The 13,725-nt window shown below is 47.0% G+C and overlaps 1 protein-coding gene, 1 long non-coding RNA gene and 1 pseudogene across 2 annotated transcripts; 2 read left to right on the top strand and 1 right to left on the bottom strand.

The window, feature by feature from the left end:
• Positions 1 to 301: 301 nt before the first annotated feature.
• On the top strand, positions 302 to 2,976 carry LOC136459563 (uncharacterized). The gene is made up of 3 exons (XR_010760226.1): positions 302 to 826; positions 918 to 1,021; positions 2,032 to 2,976. It is a non-coding gene; the product is annotated as an uncharacterized lncRNA (long non-coding RNA).
• Positions 2,977 to 4,367: 1,391 nt separating this feature from the next.
• LOC136459562 (zinc finger BED domain-containing protein RICESLEEPER 2-like) lies at positions 4,368 to 7,709 on the bottom strand. The gene is made up of 2 exons (XM_066459402.1): positions 7,020 to 7,709; positions 4,368 to 6,870 (listed from the first exon to the last, which is right to left on the bottom strand). Exon 2 carries the CDS (start codon positions 6,791 to 6,793, stop codon positions 4,583 to 4,585), a length of 2,211 nt encoding a protein of 736 aa, XP_066315499.1. The 5' UTR covers positions 6,794 to 6,870; positions 7,020 to 7,709; the 3' UTR covers positions 4,368 to 4,582.
• Positions 7,710 to 8,341: 632 nt separating this feature from the next.
• LOC136461208 (uncharacterized) lies at positions 8,342 to 13,336 on the top strand (annotated as a pseudogene).
• The last annotated feature ends 389 nt before the right edge of the window (positions 13,337 to 13,725 follow it).

Raw genomic sequence — 13,725 nt, 5'->3', positions numbered from 1 at the left:
CAATTCACATGACTAGCTAGCCAAATGCCAGCTCCACCTCCAACCCCGCATCTCCTGCCTATAAAGGACACGCTAAGCCTGCTGAGCCATCCCACTCCATCGCTCACCATCTTACTCTCTAAATCGAGTTTCTCTGTTCTTGCCTGGGAGGGCTACGCTCTGTTGATCTCCTTCCTCAAGCTGTAATTGACCATGGTAGATAGTCCCCATACATCCCCTACCTCCCTTCTACCTTCCCATGCCCTTAGATTTGGAAGTCATGGCCAGGAATCGCCATCAGGCGAAAGTCCTAGCAGGCTGTCCATGGTGGACGAGCTGAGGAGCACAAACGCTCGGTGCTCTCTGTGTCTCTCTCGAAGAATCCTTGCCGTATACCCACTCTGCTCTTTGTTTAAGTCCACAGCAGCAGCTTGTCCTATGCCATGTGCTAGTAGCAAAGCCGTGAACCAACTCAGCTCCTATACACATAAAGTCAAGAGTCATGAGCCATTAATCCACGCCACCAATTTCTTTATTCCTTTTCCCTTTCTAATAACCAGCGGCAGCTACGTGGCCACTAATCACGTTTCATTTTCTCTCCTCATGATTAATTAGCGGCCACCTTGCACAATTAATATCTCCACTATGCTAACTCCGATTCCATCACTTCTTCTTCCTAAATTCATCTAAAATCGAACCCCACCTATCCATAAAGTTTCATAATTTTTGGAACGCAGTTGAATTTATGTGAATATTTAATGGTGTCTGTTTGCCGAGTACTGTGAGTTCAACGCCGACGGAGGGACGTCGATGGATTGTGGTGTCATCGGGAGTTGCTGGAGAAATGGTACTTTTGGAAGCGTGATTGGATTTCTAAGAATTTCGGCTATCGTTGATTATTTACATCTATGCATTTGCATCAATACATATCATAATAGGAACGACGGTGGATCGATGATATCAACTGGAGTAGCTGAAAGATGATGCTATGGTGGTCATATCACGAAGATGGAATGCTAACTTTTGGTTATATTTTACCCAGGCAAGCCCCGGTGCATAACCCCTACTTTCTACAGTTTAAATTATATTTGTGCATTAAGTTTCAAGGAGTTGAATGAAACCACTCGCATATATATCTTTATTCCTAAGAGTCTTACTAGTATGACAGGATCGTGTAGAATGCTATGCTACAGGACTCCGGTAGAAGTCGAGTGATTGCCTGTCACTCGCGAGAGATAGAAAATATATTATTGGATTACTATCACTTGGAAAATATCAAAATGGTGGAAAGGAAAATGGTGACCGGGCAGGGATATGGTTTGGGTATTGGTGAGTGTAAGGAGTTGTGTCGCCGTGGACACGGGGCATAGCTTGGTTACACTAGTTATTCCCTGTCTGGTCGGTTAAGGACCGATCGTTGCATATGACTCTAGGCAGGTCACAGACTTATTATCCCGAGCACATACTTGTGTATGGGCGCTTGGAAGACTTGTTGCTCTCTTGTCGCGGATCCGGCTCTTTCCGGACCGACTGTTAGGGTTTGTTTTGGTGGAGGAGGTCCTTGCACCGCACTGAGTCCGGGACTCAGGGGCGGGGGCTTGGAGTCCCAGTTTGGACGGGGACCTGGACACCCGGGACAGGAGAGTGATGGGTTGGTCCTGCTTGTGCCCGGGGTACAAGCAGGGCGTGTGTTTTCGGGGTACCCAGCTGGGGGCATTGATTCGCGAATCGCCGGGCTATCCGGTACGGCTTGTCTGCGGTTTAGCATCGTAGTAAGAACTGAAGATGAAAGATGAAAGATGGAAAAGGAAATCTGATTGCTTACCACCTGCTTGAAAGTAGCACAGGTGCTTACATAGAATGGTTAGTTAATGAACCAATGCGGCTATTAATAAAAATCGAATATAAGGACGCACGCTTAGTAATGCTTCCTGCAAATGCAACCCACAAGCCAAATAGCCTTGCATATCCTTGGAGTCTTTTCTTTCCTCCTGTCGGGTAAGTCTTGCTGAGTACAATTGAGTACTCAGGGTTTTATTCCCCCTGTTGCAGGTGACAGGTTGATGCTAGAGCTGACCCTTGTGTGTGGATTCCTCCTAGTGGGCTCAGCGAGGATTCCTTTACGTCGCGATCGTAGTTTTTATTTATAACTCTCTCCCAATGTTTTTATAAATGAAAGTTTCATAATCTGTTGTCGTAGTTATATATCAATACTTCATCATGTCATTAATAGATGTTTATTTCTGCTATAATTCTGTTCACATGTTTAAATTCCGCTGTACATTAAATTATTCATAACTCTGATAAGATGATTACATTCCGCTGTTATATTAATAAATATTATACTCTGATGTTGTATTAAAAGTGATGTAAGAAATGGTTACGAATGATGTAAGCTTTATTCTCTCATTTGTGATCCTGATGGCAAAAATGTGGATTTTCGGGTTCTCCCTTGGGGTGTGTCCGACGGAACCGAGTAATTTAGTGTTCTCCCTCGAGTGCTTAGTGTCTAATGGAAGACAAGCACTCCTGTGAGGCATTAGATTAGGCGGTTCTGCCACACAAGCCATCAGGATTCTTTGCAGAGAAACAAAAAACCAGTCCGGCCTTTGACCCCAGTGGCAGCGATCCCTTCCTTGTGTTAATCGCCTGCTGATCTGCCGGCGGCCGCGTGCGCGCATGTGCGAGATGGAAGCCACGCCGCGGCGGGGAGCCGGGCCCGCCAGGCCAGACGCGGCACGCAGCGCAGGACGTTCGCGTCCAGGCATGCACGGATGGGGACCCTGTGCGGCCGTGCCGTCAGTCCATATCAGGCCACCGCCTGCGACGACCCTCTCTAATCATGCAGGGCAGGCACCCTTTGGGAGATTTTGGGGTGGTTTGGTTTATGCTTTTGTTGGGTTTGAAATGAGTGCGCGAGCGCATGCATTTGTCATGGATCAAATCCAGCGCAGACTTACAAAATCTCTACAAGTGGCGCGTAGTTTACGGTTAAGGATCCAGTGCTACTCGTACTAGTAGATAGATACTGTTATTCCAATTGCAACCGTCAAAGTACAAACGTGCAGGTGCAGGGGACGGACTGCTGGTCAGCGTAGTATTTCCTATGTTAATGGAGTTTAGTTTTAGAGTGCGTGTGGTTTACTCGTGCCTTCTTCACACGTAATAGGGAGGAGACCAAACTTTCGGAGCTTCGCTTAAGTTACGGAAAAGAAAACAACAGGTCAATGCCAAATCCTGGATGCGTTCTTATTTTTCCTCGTGTGCACATATACTTAAGACCAGCCTAACGTGCAGGGTGGAACAAACCTATACGTATATTAGTAACAACAACGAACTAGACTTCCAGCCTGTTCGCTTGTTGGTTTCAGCCAGCCCAAACCAGCCAGCCAACAGTGTTTTCCTCTCACAATAAACCAGCACCAGCCAGCCCAAACCAGCCCAGAAACCAACCAGCGAACAGGCCGTTCGATCAGACTGACCCAAGCGTCAGGACAAAAGTTAGCTGCTAGTTTAGGTACTAGCTAGTGTCATCGAGGAAACCTAACGTAACGGAAAACAACAACCGCGTTCAAAGTTCAAACTCTCTTCCAGGCTCCCGGCCAAATTGGGTTCAGGATCGATGCCTGCTGGCTGGGCCAACGGGGCAAGTAGTCAAATGGTAATCATGATCGTCACCGAAACTTAAGACTGCCAAAATGACGCATCTGATCTTCTTCACCTAAAAGCCGCTAATGGACGGGCGACTGGAGGTTCCCGTTAGCTTATCTAATGTAGCTGCCACTCACTCATGCCAGGCTAAACCCCTTCGGCTTTCTGATGAGAAGTATGCGCAAAAGGCCTCGTCTTTCTGGGTGAGGTAACCTACTAGTACTCCAGATCGAGATCGTGCAGAAAGGAGGCGGCCTTTGCTGTGACTGGGCACACAGGCCCGTTATCTAATGTAGCTGCCACTCACTCATGTTTAAAGTTGAGCAACGGGCCGGCCCGGCACGGCCCGGCCCGGGCCCGGGCTAGGCACGGCCCGTAAGGGCACGGGCCTGATTGGCACGGCGTGCCGCCGGGCCGTGCCCCAATGGGACACCGTGTTTGCTTGCAGGCCCAGGCACGGTCCGTGGGCCGATTTACAGGCCGTGCCAGCCCGTTCAGCACGGGGCCCATTAAGACATCAGGCCAGCCCGTGGCCCGCTGTTTAAAAAACACCTTTTTCAAATTCATTTCAACAGATCTACAGTTCAGGACATGTATCAAATTCATTTTCACAATTGACAAGTTCACAAATCACAAAAACATTTCAGAATTCACATTTCATACTTGATATCATAGCTATAGCTCACAAGTCACAAGTTCACATAATCACATTTCATCAGTTCACAATAGAGCAAATGGAAGCCAAATATGTTTAAACTTGAGCTGTTCGTGCAATGCCGCCTCATTAAAAACCTTTGTAGGTAAAACTCACACCTCGTGAGATAAAACCCTACAAAGGAAAAGAGTACGGCCAGCTCATTATTGAATGGTTCAATTGTTCAAAGTTATTACAAACCAAGTGTCTCAAATGTCTTCTCTCACTCAGACTCAATGCCTCACTCTCACTAACTGCCTAAGTGGTTATTCCACTAGCACCAGAGTCATGATCTAGAAACTGATTCTTGAAGTAGTCTTCATACTCCTCATCCTCCACTGTATGCTGTCCCTTCTCTTCACCAAGCTCCCAGTCCTTCACGCAGATCAACATCTCCACAGTGTCTGGTCCCAATCGACGTCGGCGCTCCTCAATGATCCTGCCAGTAAGACTAAAGCAAGACTCCGAAGAAGTTGTTGAAACAGGGACAGACATAATATCTTTAGCCATTGTACAGAGAACTGGGAAGGTTAGTTTATGCTCATGCCACCAATTCAGGACATCAAAATCATCATCATAGGCCACAACATTGTCACTGTCAAGGTAAACAGTGAGCTCAGAGAGACCAGGAGGCACAGCAGATGATCCAGCAGTACTTGAAGGACCAGAAGAAACTGATCCTCCAAATATTTTGCCCCATGCCTGCTTCCTCTTACCTGTCAATCCAGATGGATGGGTGGTCCTAGCTGGCCTAGCTGCACCAAACTTAGATTCATACTTGTCATACAGTTTATGCAACTCAAATTTGACCTCAGCAAGATAATCAATGTAACTCATATTGTTACTCTGAGCAAGCAAGTCAAGCACATTCTGCAAACCTCTCATCTTAGCCCTTGGGTCCAGAACAAAAGCAAATGCATATAACAGTGGCACATGTTTCCAGTATTTAAGAAATTTAGCCTTCATTGGAGCAACAACATTACATAGATTAGAATCATGTTCATAGTCATGCAGGTGGCTAGCAATCTCAAGTATGTGATGCAGTACCAAAGGACTAGTAGGGTAATAAACACCAGACAGAGCAACAGTTGAATCATAGAACAATTCAAGAAACTGCAACACCTTTTCAGCAATGTACCAGTGCTGTTCAACCAACAGAGGATAGCCAAACTGAAGATTAATGAACACAGAAAATACAGTTCTATATGGCATTAAATGTTTAAGCATAAGATAGGTTGAGTTCCATCTAACATCCATATCCAAACAAAACTTACGAGGACGCATCCCCTTAGCTTGGCAGTATTCCTTGAATTGAGCAATGCGCTGATTAGATGAATTTAGGAAGTTAATTGCAGTTCTAAAAATCTCTATGCAAGGTTTAAGCCTTTTCAAACCAGATTTAACAATCAAGTTAATTATATGGCAAGCACATCGCTGATGCACAACATGATACACCTTTTTAGTATGATCAGAAGGATCAACATCATAGCCCAGGTAACCATCAAGCAAAGGGGTCAAAGCAAGCATAGCAGTTGTATTAGAAGATGCATTATCAAGACTAACAGAGAAAACTTTGTCAAGCAGGCCCCAATCTCTAAGCACACCAGAGATACATTCAGCAATGTTAATGCCATTATGACTCACTTCAATCAGTTTAAAACCAATAACAGATTTCTTAAGTTCCCAATCAGAAGTAATGTAGTGAGCAACAACAGCAATATAATCTTCCTTAGCATTACCAGACCAGATATCAGATGTCAAACAAACAGAAGACACACCAGGCATAACAGCAGCTTTAAGGTGCAACATTTTTTCATTGTATAGCTTAGACAGATCTCTAGCTGTGCTAAATCTAGTGACCCTCTTATATCTAGGATTGTGAGCACGCTGAATGTAATCATCCCAAGCATCATTATCAGCAATAGACAAAGGCAGATCCAATCTAGCAATCAAACGAATCAGCTCATGCCTAGCAACATCAGGCTTATACTCCCAGTTTCTATAAGATCCATCAGGGTTTAAAGCAAGCCTACTTTGAACAGCATTAGCCCTATCAACTTTCTTTTTACAGGATATTAGATGTCTTTTTAAGTGACCAGTGCCATTAGCAGATTTACCAGACAAACGATGACGACAAAGCTTGCAAATAGCAGAAACAACCTGCTCACCATCCACTACCTCTTTGACTTCCTCGAAGTCAGCCCACACAGGGGAGCGCCGCTTACCAGTACCAGTGGTGGACGAAGCGAGTGAAGCTGCATCACTAGGGGCCGCCGCCGACGCACCAGCAGCAGCACTAGCCGCCGGCGCACCACCATCAGCACCATCATCTCGGTTGGTCGGAGGAGCACTCCTACCGAACAAGAGATGAGCAGCATCGCCCATGTCGTCTTCGTCGTCGGGGATCTGGCCCAACGACCTGAGCTCGTCATTGATGGTTGGACCATCGTCGTCACCAGAGCCGGCCATGGCTACCGCACAGCCTCTTCTTCAGCTCTCGGCACCGTTCCTCAACGGATCTAGCGGCACCAGCTAACGCCGGTGACCTGCAATGCAAAAAGAAAACAGAGAGTCAGAGAGAGAGAGAGAGAGAGAGAGAGAGCAGAGAGGTTAGAATAGATCAAGATTCAAGGCTACGGGCTAGATCTAGGGTTAGAGTGGAGGTGGAGGGCTGGAGGCGTGGAGATCAGCTTACCTGCATGGAGCCGGAGCCCGGCGCCGGAGAGACGGAGAAGAAGACGAGCGGCAGCGGCACCACTCCCCGACAGACGGTGACAAACAAGTTGCACGGTGGTGAAGACCTTGCCGGTCAGAGAGAGAGAGGGAGGGAGAAGGAAGAAGACAGTACGAGAGCTCAGGATACGGCCGGAGACTAGGAAGATGACGAGAAAGGAGAGCAAGATCCGGCGGTGGAGACGGCTCAGAAGGGAGAGCTCCAAGATCTCCAAGATCCGGCGGTGGAGACCTTGTCGGAGTGCAGGACGAGCGGCGAGCGGTGGATCTTGGAGTCCTTGCCGGCGTCGAGCGGCGAGCGGTGGGCGGCGGCGCAAGGCGGGACGAGCAGGCGAGGTGGGGTGGGATCTAGGGTTTCGCGGTGGGGAACGGTTGCGGCGGCCGGGGGAGGGAAATGAGGCGCGGCAGCGCGGGGGGACGGCCGGCTGGCTTATATAGCCCCCCGGCTTACCGGGCCCTACCGGGCCAACCCTAGAAAAACGGGCCGGGCCGTGCCGCACGGCGTGCCTTGTTGACAGCCCAAGCACGGCCTGCAGCGGGCACCGGGCCGGCACGAGGCACGGTCGCGTACGGGCCGGGCCGTTTTCGGACCGGGCCATGCAACCGTGCTTCGGACCGGGCCGAAAGCACGCGGGCTGCATGCTAATCTTTACTCATGTTCCGCCAAAGAAAGGAGGTGCCCCCATTAAAGAACCGTCGTTTCAGTAACTCCGGTTCAGCACAGCACAGCGTTCGCCCATCACAAATAAATAAGGCAACCTGTTGCAGTCCCCATGGATGCATGTACGTGTACCTACTACCACTCGACACGACGACACGCATGGCAGCACAACGGAGTTTTAAATACTGTGTACTCTTCTCTGCGTGGCGATAAAGCTTCTTCAAATGGCAACAGTACAGGACCCTATACGGGGGGAGCAGGGCTGCAGGACGAAGATAGCATGGGCCGAACGGGCCCCGTTTGATAGTGTGCCTTCTGTTTCTGGGCCTACTGTTATCGGACCAGACAATCCGTCGACGACGGGCTCCTACGTGACGGTGTCCTACGCAAGAAAATAAGGTACCAGTGCAGCCTGTGTGCCGATGATGTCATTCTATTCATCAGGCCAACTGTGCAAGAAGACGAAGCTACATTGTAGCTTGTGGGTGCACATGCACCCACCAAAATTTGAAAAACCAATACTAAAATCAAAATTTCACCATAGTTTTAGCTTATATTTTTATACCTATAAGACAAATGCAACACCCTCTAATTTGCTCTAGCTTCGCCACTGGCAAGAAGCGATGGCCGTAAAGGAGATACTGAGAGGTTTTCGGCAGGTGTCTGGGCTCAAAACGAACCTGGCCAAATGCTCAGTGGCTCCTATCTTTGGCGGGGAGGAAGCTATTGACGAGATCGTGGCTATTCTTGGATGCCAAGTGCAGGAATTCCCTACCAAGTACCTCGGTCTACCACTCAGGACCAGAGCTATACCCAAGCAGCACTACCAATCTATGGTTGAAGTGGTCGCTAGGAAACTGCCACCATGCCACGGCTCTCTTATGGCACGCAGTGGAAGGCTTGTATGGATTAAATCAGTTCTGCGATCAGTACCGATCTATGTGATGGCTGAGAACCTGCCAGGCTGGGCAAGAAAGGAAATCGACTCCATCTGCCGGAAATTCTTCTGGGTGGGATCAGAGGCTTCAGTACAGGGCAAGTGCATGGTTGCTTGGCCCACAGTGTGCAAGCCGACGCAGCTAGGCGGATTGGGGATCAACGATCTCAAGCTGCAAGGATTCGCATTACAAACAAGATGGCTGTGGCTGAAAAAAACAGACCAAGATAGAGCTCGGAGCCAATTGCCGATAAAAACGGCCCCAGAAGTTCAGGCTTTTTTCTAGCCTGTCCATTTGAACTTATGGCTTATCGGCTAGAATCTACACGCAAATTTTATATCCGCAGCAGCTTCATTCACGGCGTGGTTTTCCGAAGTTTCAAACCCTTTCCGTGACAGGTCTATCGACAGGAAAACATGTACAGTTGCCGGATGATACATGTGACAGAACGGCTTGCTTGGCGGAGTAGAGTGCTACGGCTCCTATGCCACCTTCACTCGCGTCAGTTGCCGGATGTCACCTAGGCCCTGTTTAGATCCAATTTTTTTTTTGAATTTTGGCTACTGTAGCACTTTCTTTGTGTTTGACAATTAGTGTCTAATTATGGACTAATTAGGTTCAAAAATTTCATCTCGCGATTTCTCACCCAACTGTGCAATTAGTTTTTTTTTTTTGTCTACATTTAATACTCTATGCATATGTTGTAAGATTCTATGTGACAGGTACTACGTAAAATTTTTTGGAATCTAAACAGGCCCCTAGTACGTTCTTTTCAAAGGCTGAACCATTACCATAGCACTACCCACCATCAGCCTGTTCGGGTAAACGATCGTGGATTATTTACTGCTGGCTGGTTTGGTGTGAGAGAAAAAATACTATTCCCGACTGGAAATTTACGATCGCTTACGAGGAAGCGAACAGGCTGCATGAGCCTGCTTCAGTGCTTCTGGTTTCTGGCCATCTGGGCGTGGCCCGTGGTACGGATCGGCGCTTGACAAGCCATCTGCGGTTGCTTTCGTTCCATCGCGGGGACCGCCTTGCCGGCAAAGGCGCGGACACGGCGAAGCGCGAGCGAGGCGAGGCTGCAAAAATCCCCCAGGGCCCGGCCCGGTCCGACACATCTTTTTCGAGCGCTGGCGACGACACCGACGATCGTCTCCCCAGCTCATCGTCGCCGTGTGGTAGTACGTACGGCTCCGCAACCACTTGGCAAAACAGCTCATGCCATCGATCCCACTTCGAAAAGCGGAGCGCGCGCGTTCTTCGTGGGTGGAGAAAAGGGTGCAGCGCGAAAGGAGAATGGCTTGAGCGTTGAGCGCGCTGCTGAACAACCCGGTCGCGCTGTTGTCTGTCGTTGATGTGATCTAATGAGCCAAGAAGGCATGGCCTGGCGTGTTCTTATCGAGGTTTGGCTTCTCTTCTCTTCTCGTCTCGTCGTCTTGGGTCCATTTGAAGCTAACGTCGTCTCTTCTCGTCTCGTAGTGTGTGCAAGCTGTTGAGTGTTGAGAGCAACAGTGCTGCTCAGAGCCTGAAACAGTGAAACGCGTGAGACTGGAGACAGTGGCCAGCGGGCCGCTCGAGATTCCAACCATGATTGGAACTACCGTTCCGAGGGCCTACACAAGGACAGAGATTGATAGGGTGGAAAGACTAGTTGGTGGGCTGAATTTACTCCGTGTACCACGGGATGTTCGATGGATTTTGTGGCGTGGCGGCCAGGGCGAAGCCCAGTAAGGCCTAGTGGGTGCAGATGAACCCCAAAAAAAAAAAAAAAAATCAGTGCTTACCGCCACGTCTTGGCCCTTTATGCAACCCCCCAGCAGGCAGCAGTCCAGACGTCCTGCGCGCGTCCAGGCCGCTACGCCAGCAGCACAGCACGACAACACCACGGACGCGCGTCGTTTCCTCTCCCCGACGATCTGACGATAGCCTGCCTCACGATCTGACTCCAGTGCCCTTTCCCCTCCCTCACGATCTGACAGAAGCCTACGCCGCCGCCCGCTAGCATTGGCAGACGATCCTCGCCTCGCCGCGCCGGGCGCCACCGCGTGACCGCGGTAAAAAACGGCCAACGTCCCAGACTCCTAGCGCCAGTGCGCGTGTCAGCGTGTGCCCACTCCCAGCCGTCCCCTTCTCTACAGGTCAGAACGAATATTTTTATTCTAAGCACCGATCAAGTGCTGTCCAGGTCTGATTGGTGATGCTTTACGAGCCACTGATTAGCAGAAGCAAGGTATTCACTTATTCTTTCTTAATTAATCTGATTTGTTATATATATAATCAGAAAGTTCTAATGATTGGGTATTCTTTTTCATACGATCATTTTAATGAAACGATTTTACTCCACAGGTCAATTAATGGAACGATTTTACAAAAGGAAAGCACTAGAGCCGGCAATAATGCTAGAAATTCACATTTGGATGATATCAACTGGGAGGAGGAGATTAAGTCTGATCAAGGACTAAGGAAACAAATTGATAATTATCATCCTAATGTTAGAGAGAGGGTGAGAAGAAAGTACTTGGAGAATGGCCCTTGCCAACCTCGCACAGTTCATTTTCCTGTGACAGATATTGGAGGAATTCCAAGAAGGTTTGTTCCAGAATGGTTCGATGAGTTTGGAGGTTGGCTTGAATATAGTGAGTCCAAAGATAGAGCATATTGCTTTTATAGTTTCTTGTTTAGAGAAAAGAAGGATGACGGATATGAAGCATTTGTTAAAAATGGTTGGAATGGCTATCATAGAAAGGAAAGGCTACAAAATCATGTTGGTAATGTCGGTGGCTCACACTATCTGGCAATGAAGAAATGTGATGATCTCTTACAAACAAAACAGCACATTGGTGTTGCTTTCCGTGATGTGAGTGAATTTGCTAAGGACTATTTTTACTCATTTGAATGGGTCTATTGATGTTGCTAGAATATTGATGAAGCAAGGATTGCCGTTTCGGGGCCACGACGAGTCGAAGAAGTCCTTAAATAAAAGGAACTTCAGGGAATTTCGTAATTTTGCAGAGGAGCAAAATCCGACCTTCAGAAAAGCATTAGATAAAAAATTCGGATAACAGCTTTTTGATTGCTCCTGAAATACAAAAGGATATTGTGCATTGTTTTGCAAAGAAAGTGCTACACTCTATTCTAAAAGAAATTGGGGATGATGGTTTTTGCTTGCTAGTTGATGAGTCGAGAGATGTTTCTTGGAAAGAACAAATGATAGTGGTCTTAAGATATGTGGATAAATGTGGAATTGTTAAAGAGAGATTTGTTGGTCTTGTTCATGTGAAAGAAACGAATTATGCAAGTATCAAGTCTGCTATTGATGCATTATTTGCTGATCTTAAGTTAAGCCAAAAGCAAGTTAGAGGCCAAGGATATGATGGTGCTAGCAATATGCGAGGTGAGTTCAACGGCTTGCAATCATTGATCATGAAAGAAAATAGTTCAGCTTATTATGTTCACTGTTTTGCTCACCAACTTCAATTAGTCCTTGTGGCCATTGTGAGAAAGCATAAAGGGGTTAGTGAATTTTTTACTATGATTTCTATGTTATTGAATGTGATGGGTGGATCATCTAAGAGAAGGGACATGATTAGAGATATTAATCTTGAAAAAATGAGTAAAGCATTAGGCTGCGGGCAACTTCAGGTTGGGACAGGGTTAAATCAAGAGCAAAGTCTTCAAAGACCTGGAGATACTCGTTGGAGTTCCCATTATAAATCTCTCAAAAGTTTGGTTGACATGTTTCCTACAATAGTCAAGGTAGTAGAAATTATGGAAAAAGATAAAAAGGATTGGAAAATTAGAGATCAAGCATCAAACCTTCTACGATACTTCCAGTCTTTTGACTTTGTCTTCTATTTGCATCTCATGTTGACTATATTAGGAATCACAAATACCTTGTCATTAGCATTGCAACGGAAGGATCAGGACATAGTGAATGCTATTAAATGTGTGAAAGCAACGAAGTGCCAATTGGATGAACTTAGAAAAGTGGGTGAAACTATTAGATGATGTGCATGGATTTTTTGACAAGAATGATATTTGCAAATTGGAAATGGAAGATGAATATATTGATCCAAAGAAGCGGAGGCATAAATCTGGAATTACAAACAAGCATTATTATCAAGTAGATTGTTTTAATGATATTATTGATTGGCTACTTCAAGAGCTTGACAGCCGCTTCAATGAGACAAGCTCTCAATTGCTTGTTTGCTCAACAGCTTGTAGTCCAAGAGACTCATTCCATGATTTTGGTATAGAAAATTTGATGAGCCTAGCGAAGCTTTATCCACATGATTTTGATTCTGGGAATTTGAGGGATCTTAACCACGAGCTTGGCCTCTACATATATGATGTGAGAGATGATGAATGGTTCTCCAACCTACAAACTGTTGCCGAGCTTTCTCAAACAATGGTGAAGACTAGAAAACACGAATGTTATCCAATGGTTTATCGACTTTTGAAGCTTGTGCTAGTGCTACCTGTTGCTACTGCTACAGTTGAGAGGTGTTTCTCAGCCATGAAAATTGTGAAAACAGAATTGCGCAATCGCATTGGTGATATATGAGCAATAGCCTTATTTGCTATGTGGAGAAAGAAGAGCTGTTGAAAGTCACCAATGAGGCCGTGGTTCGTCGTTTCTTGAAAATGCAAGGTCGTAGATTTGATGATGAAGGTTAAAGGTAATATTTGTATTTTTTTATTGGTTCATTTTTTTGTCTTAAAATATTGTTCGTGGAATTCTTCGGTTTGGTAATTATATTTTATCGTTTCTTTATCCTTACACCTCCCTCCATTTTGCTCTAGCTTCGCCACTAGTGGTGGGCCATTGCATTGTACAGCAGCCTGGGATGCCCCGGCATGACGATTAGCACGAGCACCGTCGCTGCTCTCTGAAGTGTCGCTGCTCTTGGTGTCTTCTTCCGCTGTAAGAGGGACGGAATGGAGAACATATCAGACGCATAAGAGGAGAGGGGGCAAATGGACTTTGTTTGTGACAGCATGGCCTCGTCAACGGGCGCCACTTGTCCAAGTTCATCAGTGAAAGCAGAGGGGGTGGGGGGGGGGGA

The sequence above is a fragment of the Miscanthus floridulus genome, chromosome 6 (genome assembly GCF_019320115.1).
Source record: "Miscanthus floridulus cultivar M001 chromosome 6, ASM1932011v1, whole genome shotgun sequence".
Lineage (NCBI taxonomy): Eukaryota > Viridiplantae > Streptophyta > Magnoliopsida > Poales > Poaceae > Miscanthus > Miscanthus floridulus.
The sequence above is the reverse complement of the archived record's forward strand: the minus strand, read 5'-3'. Positions and strand labels throughout refer to the sequence as shown.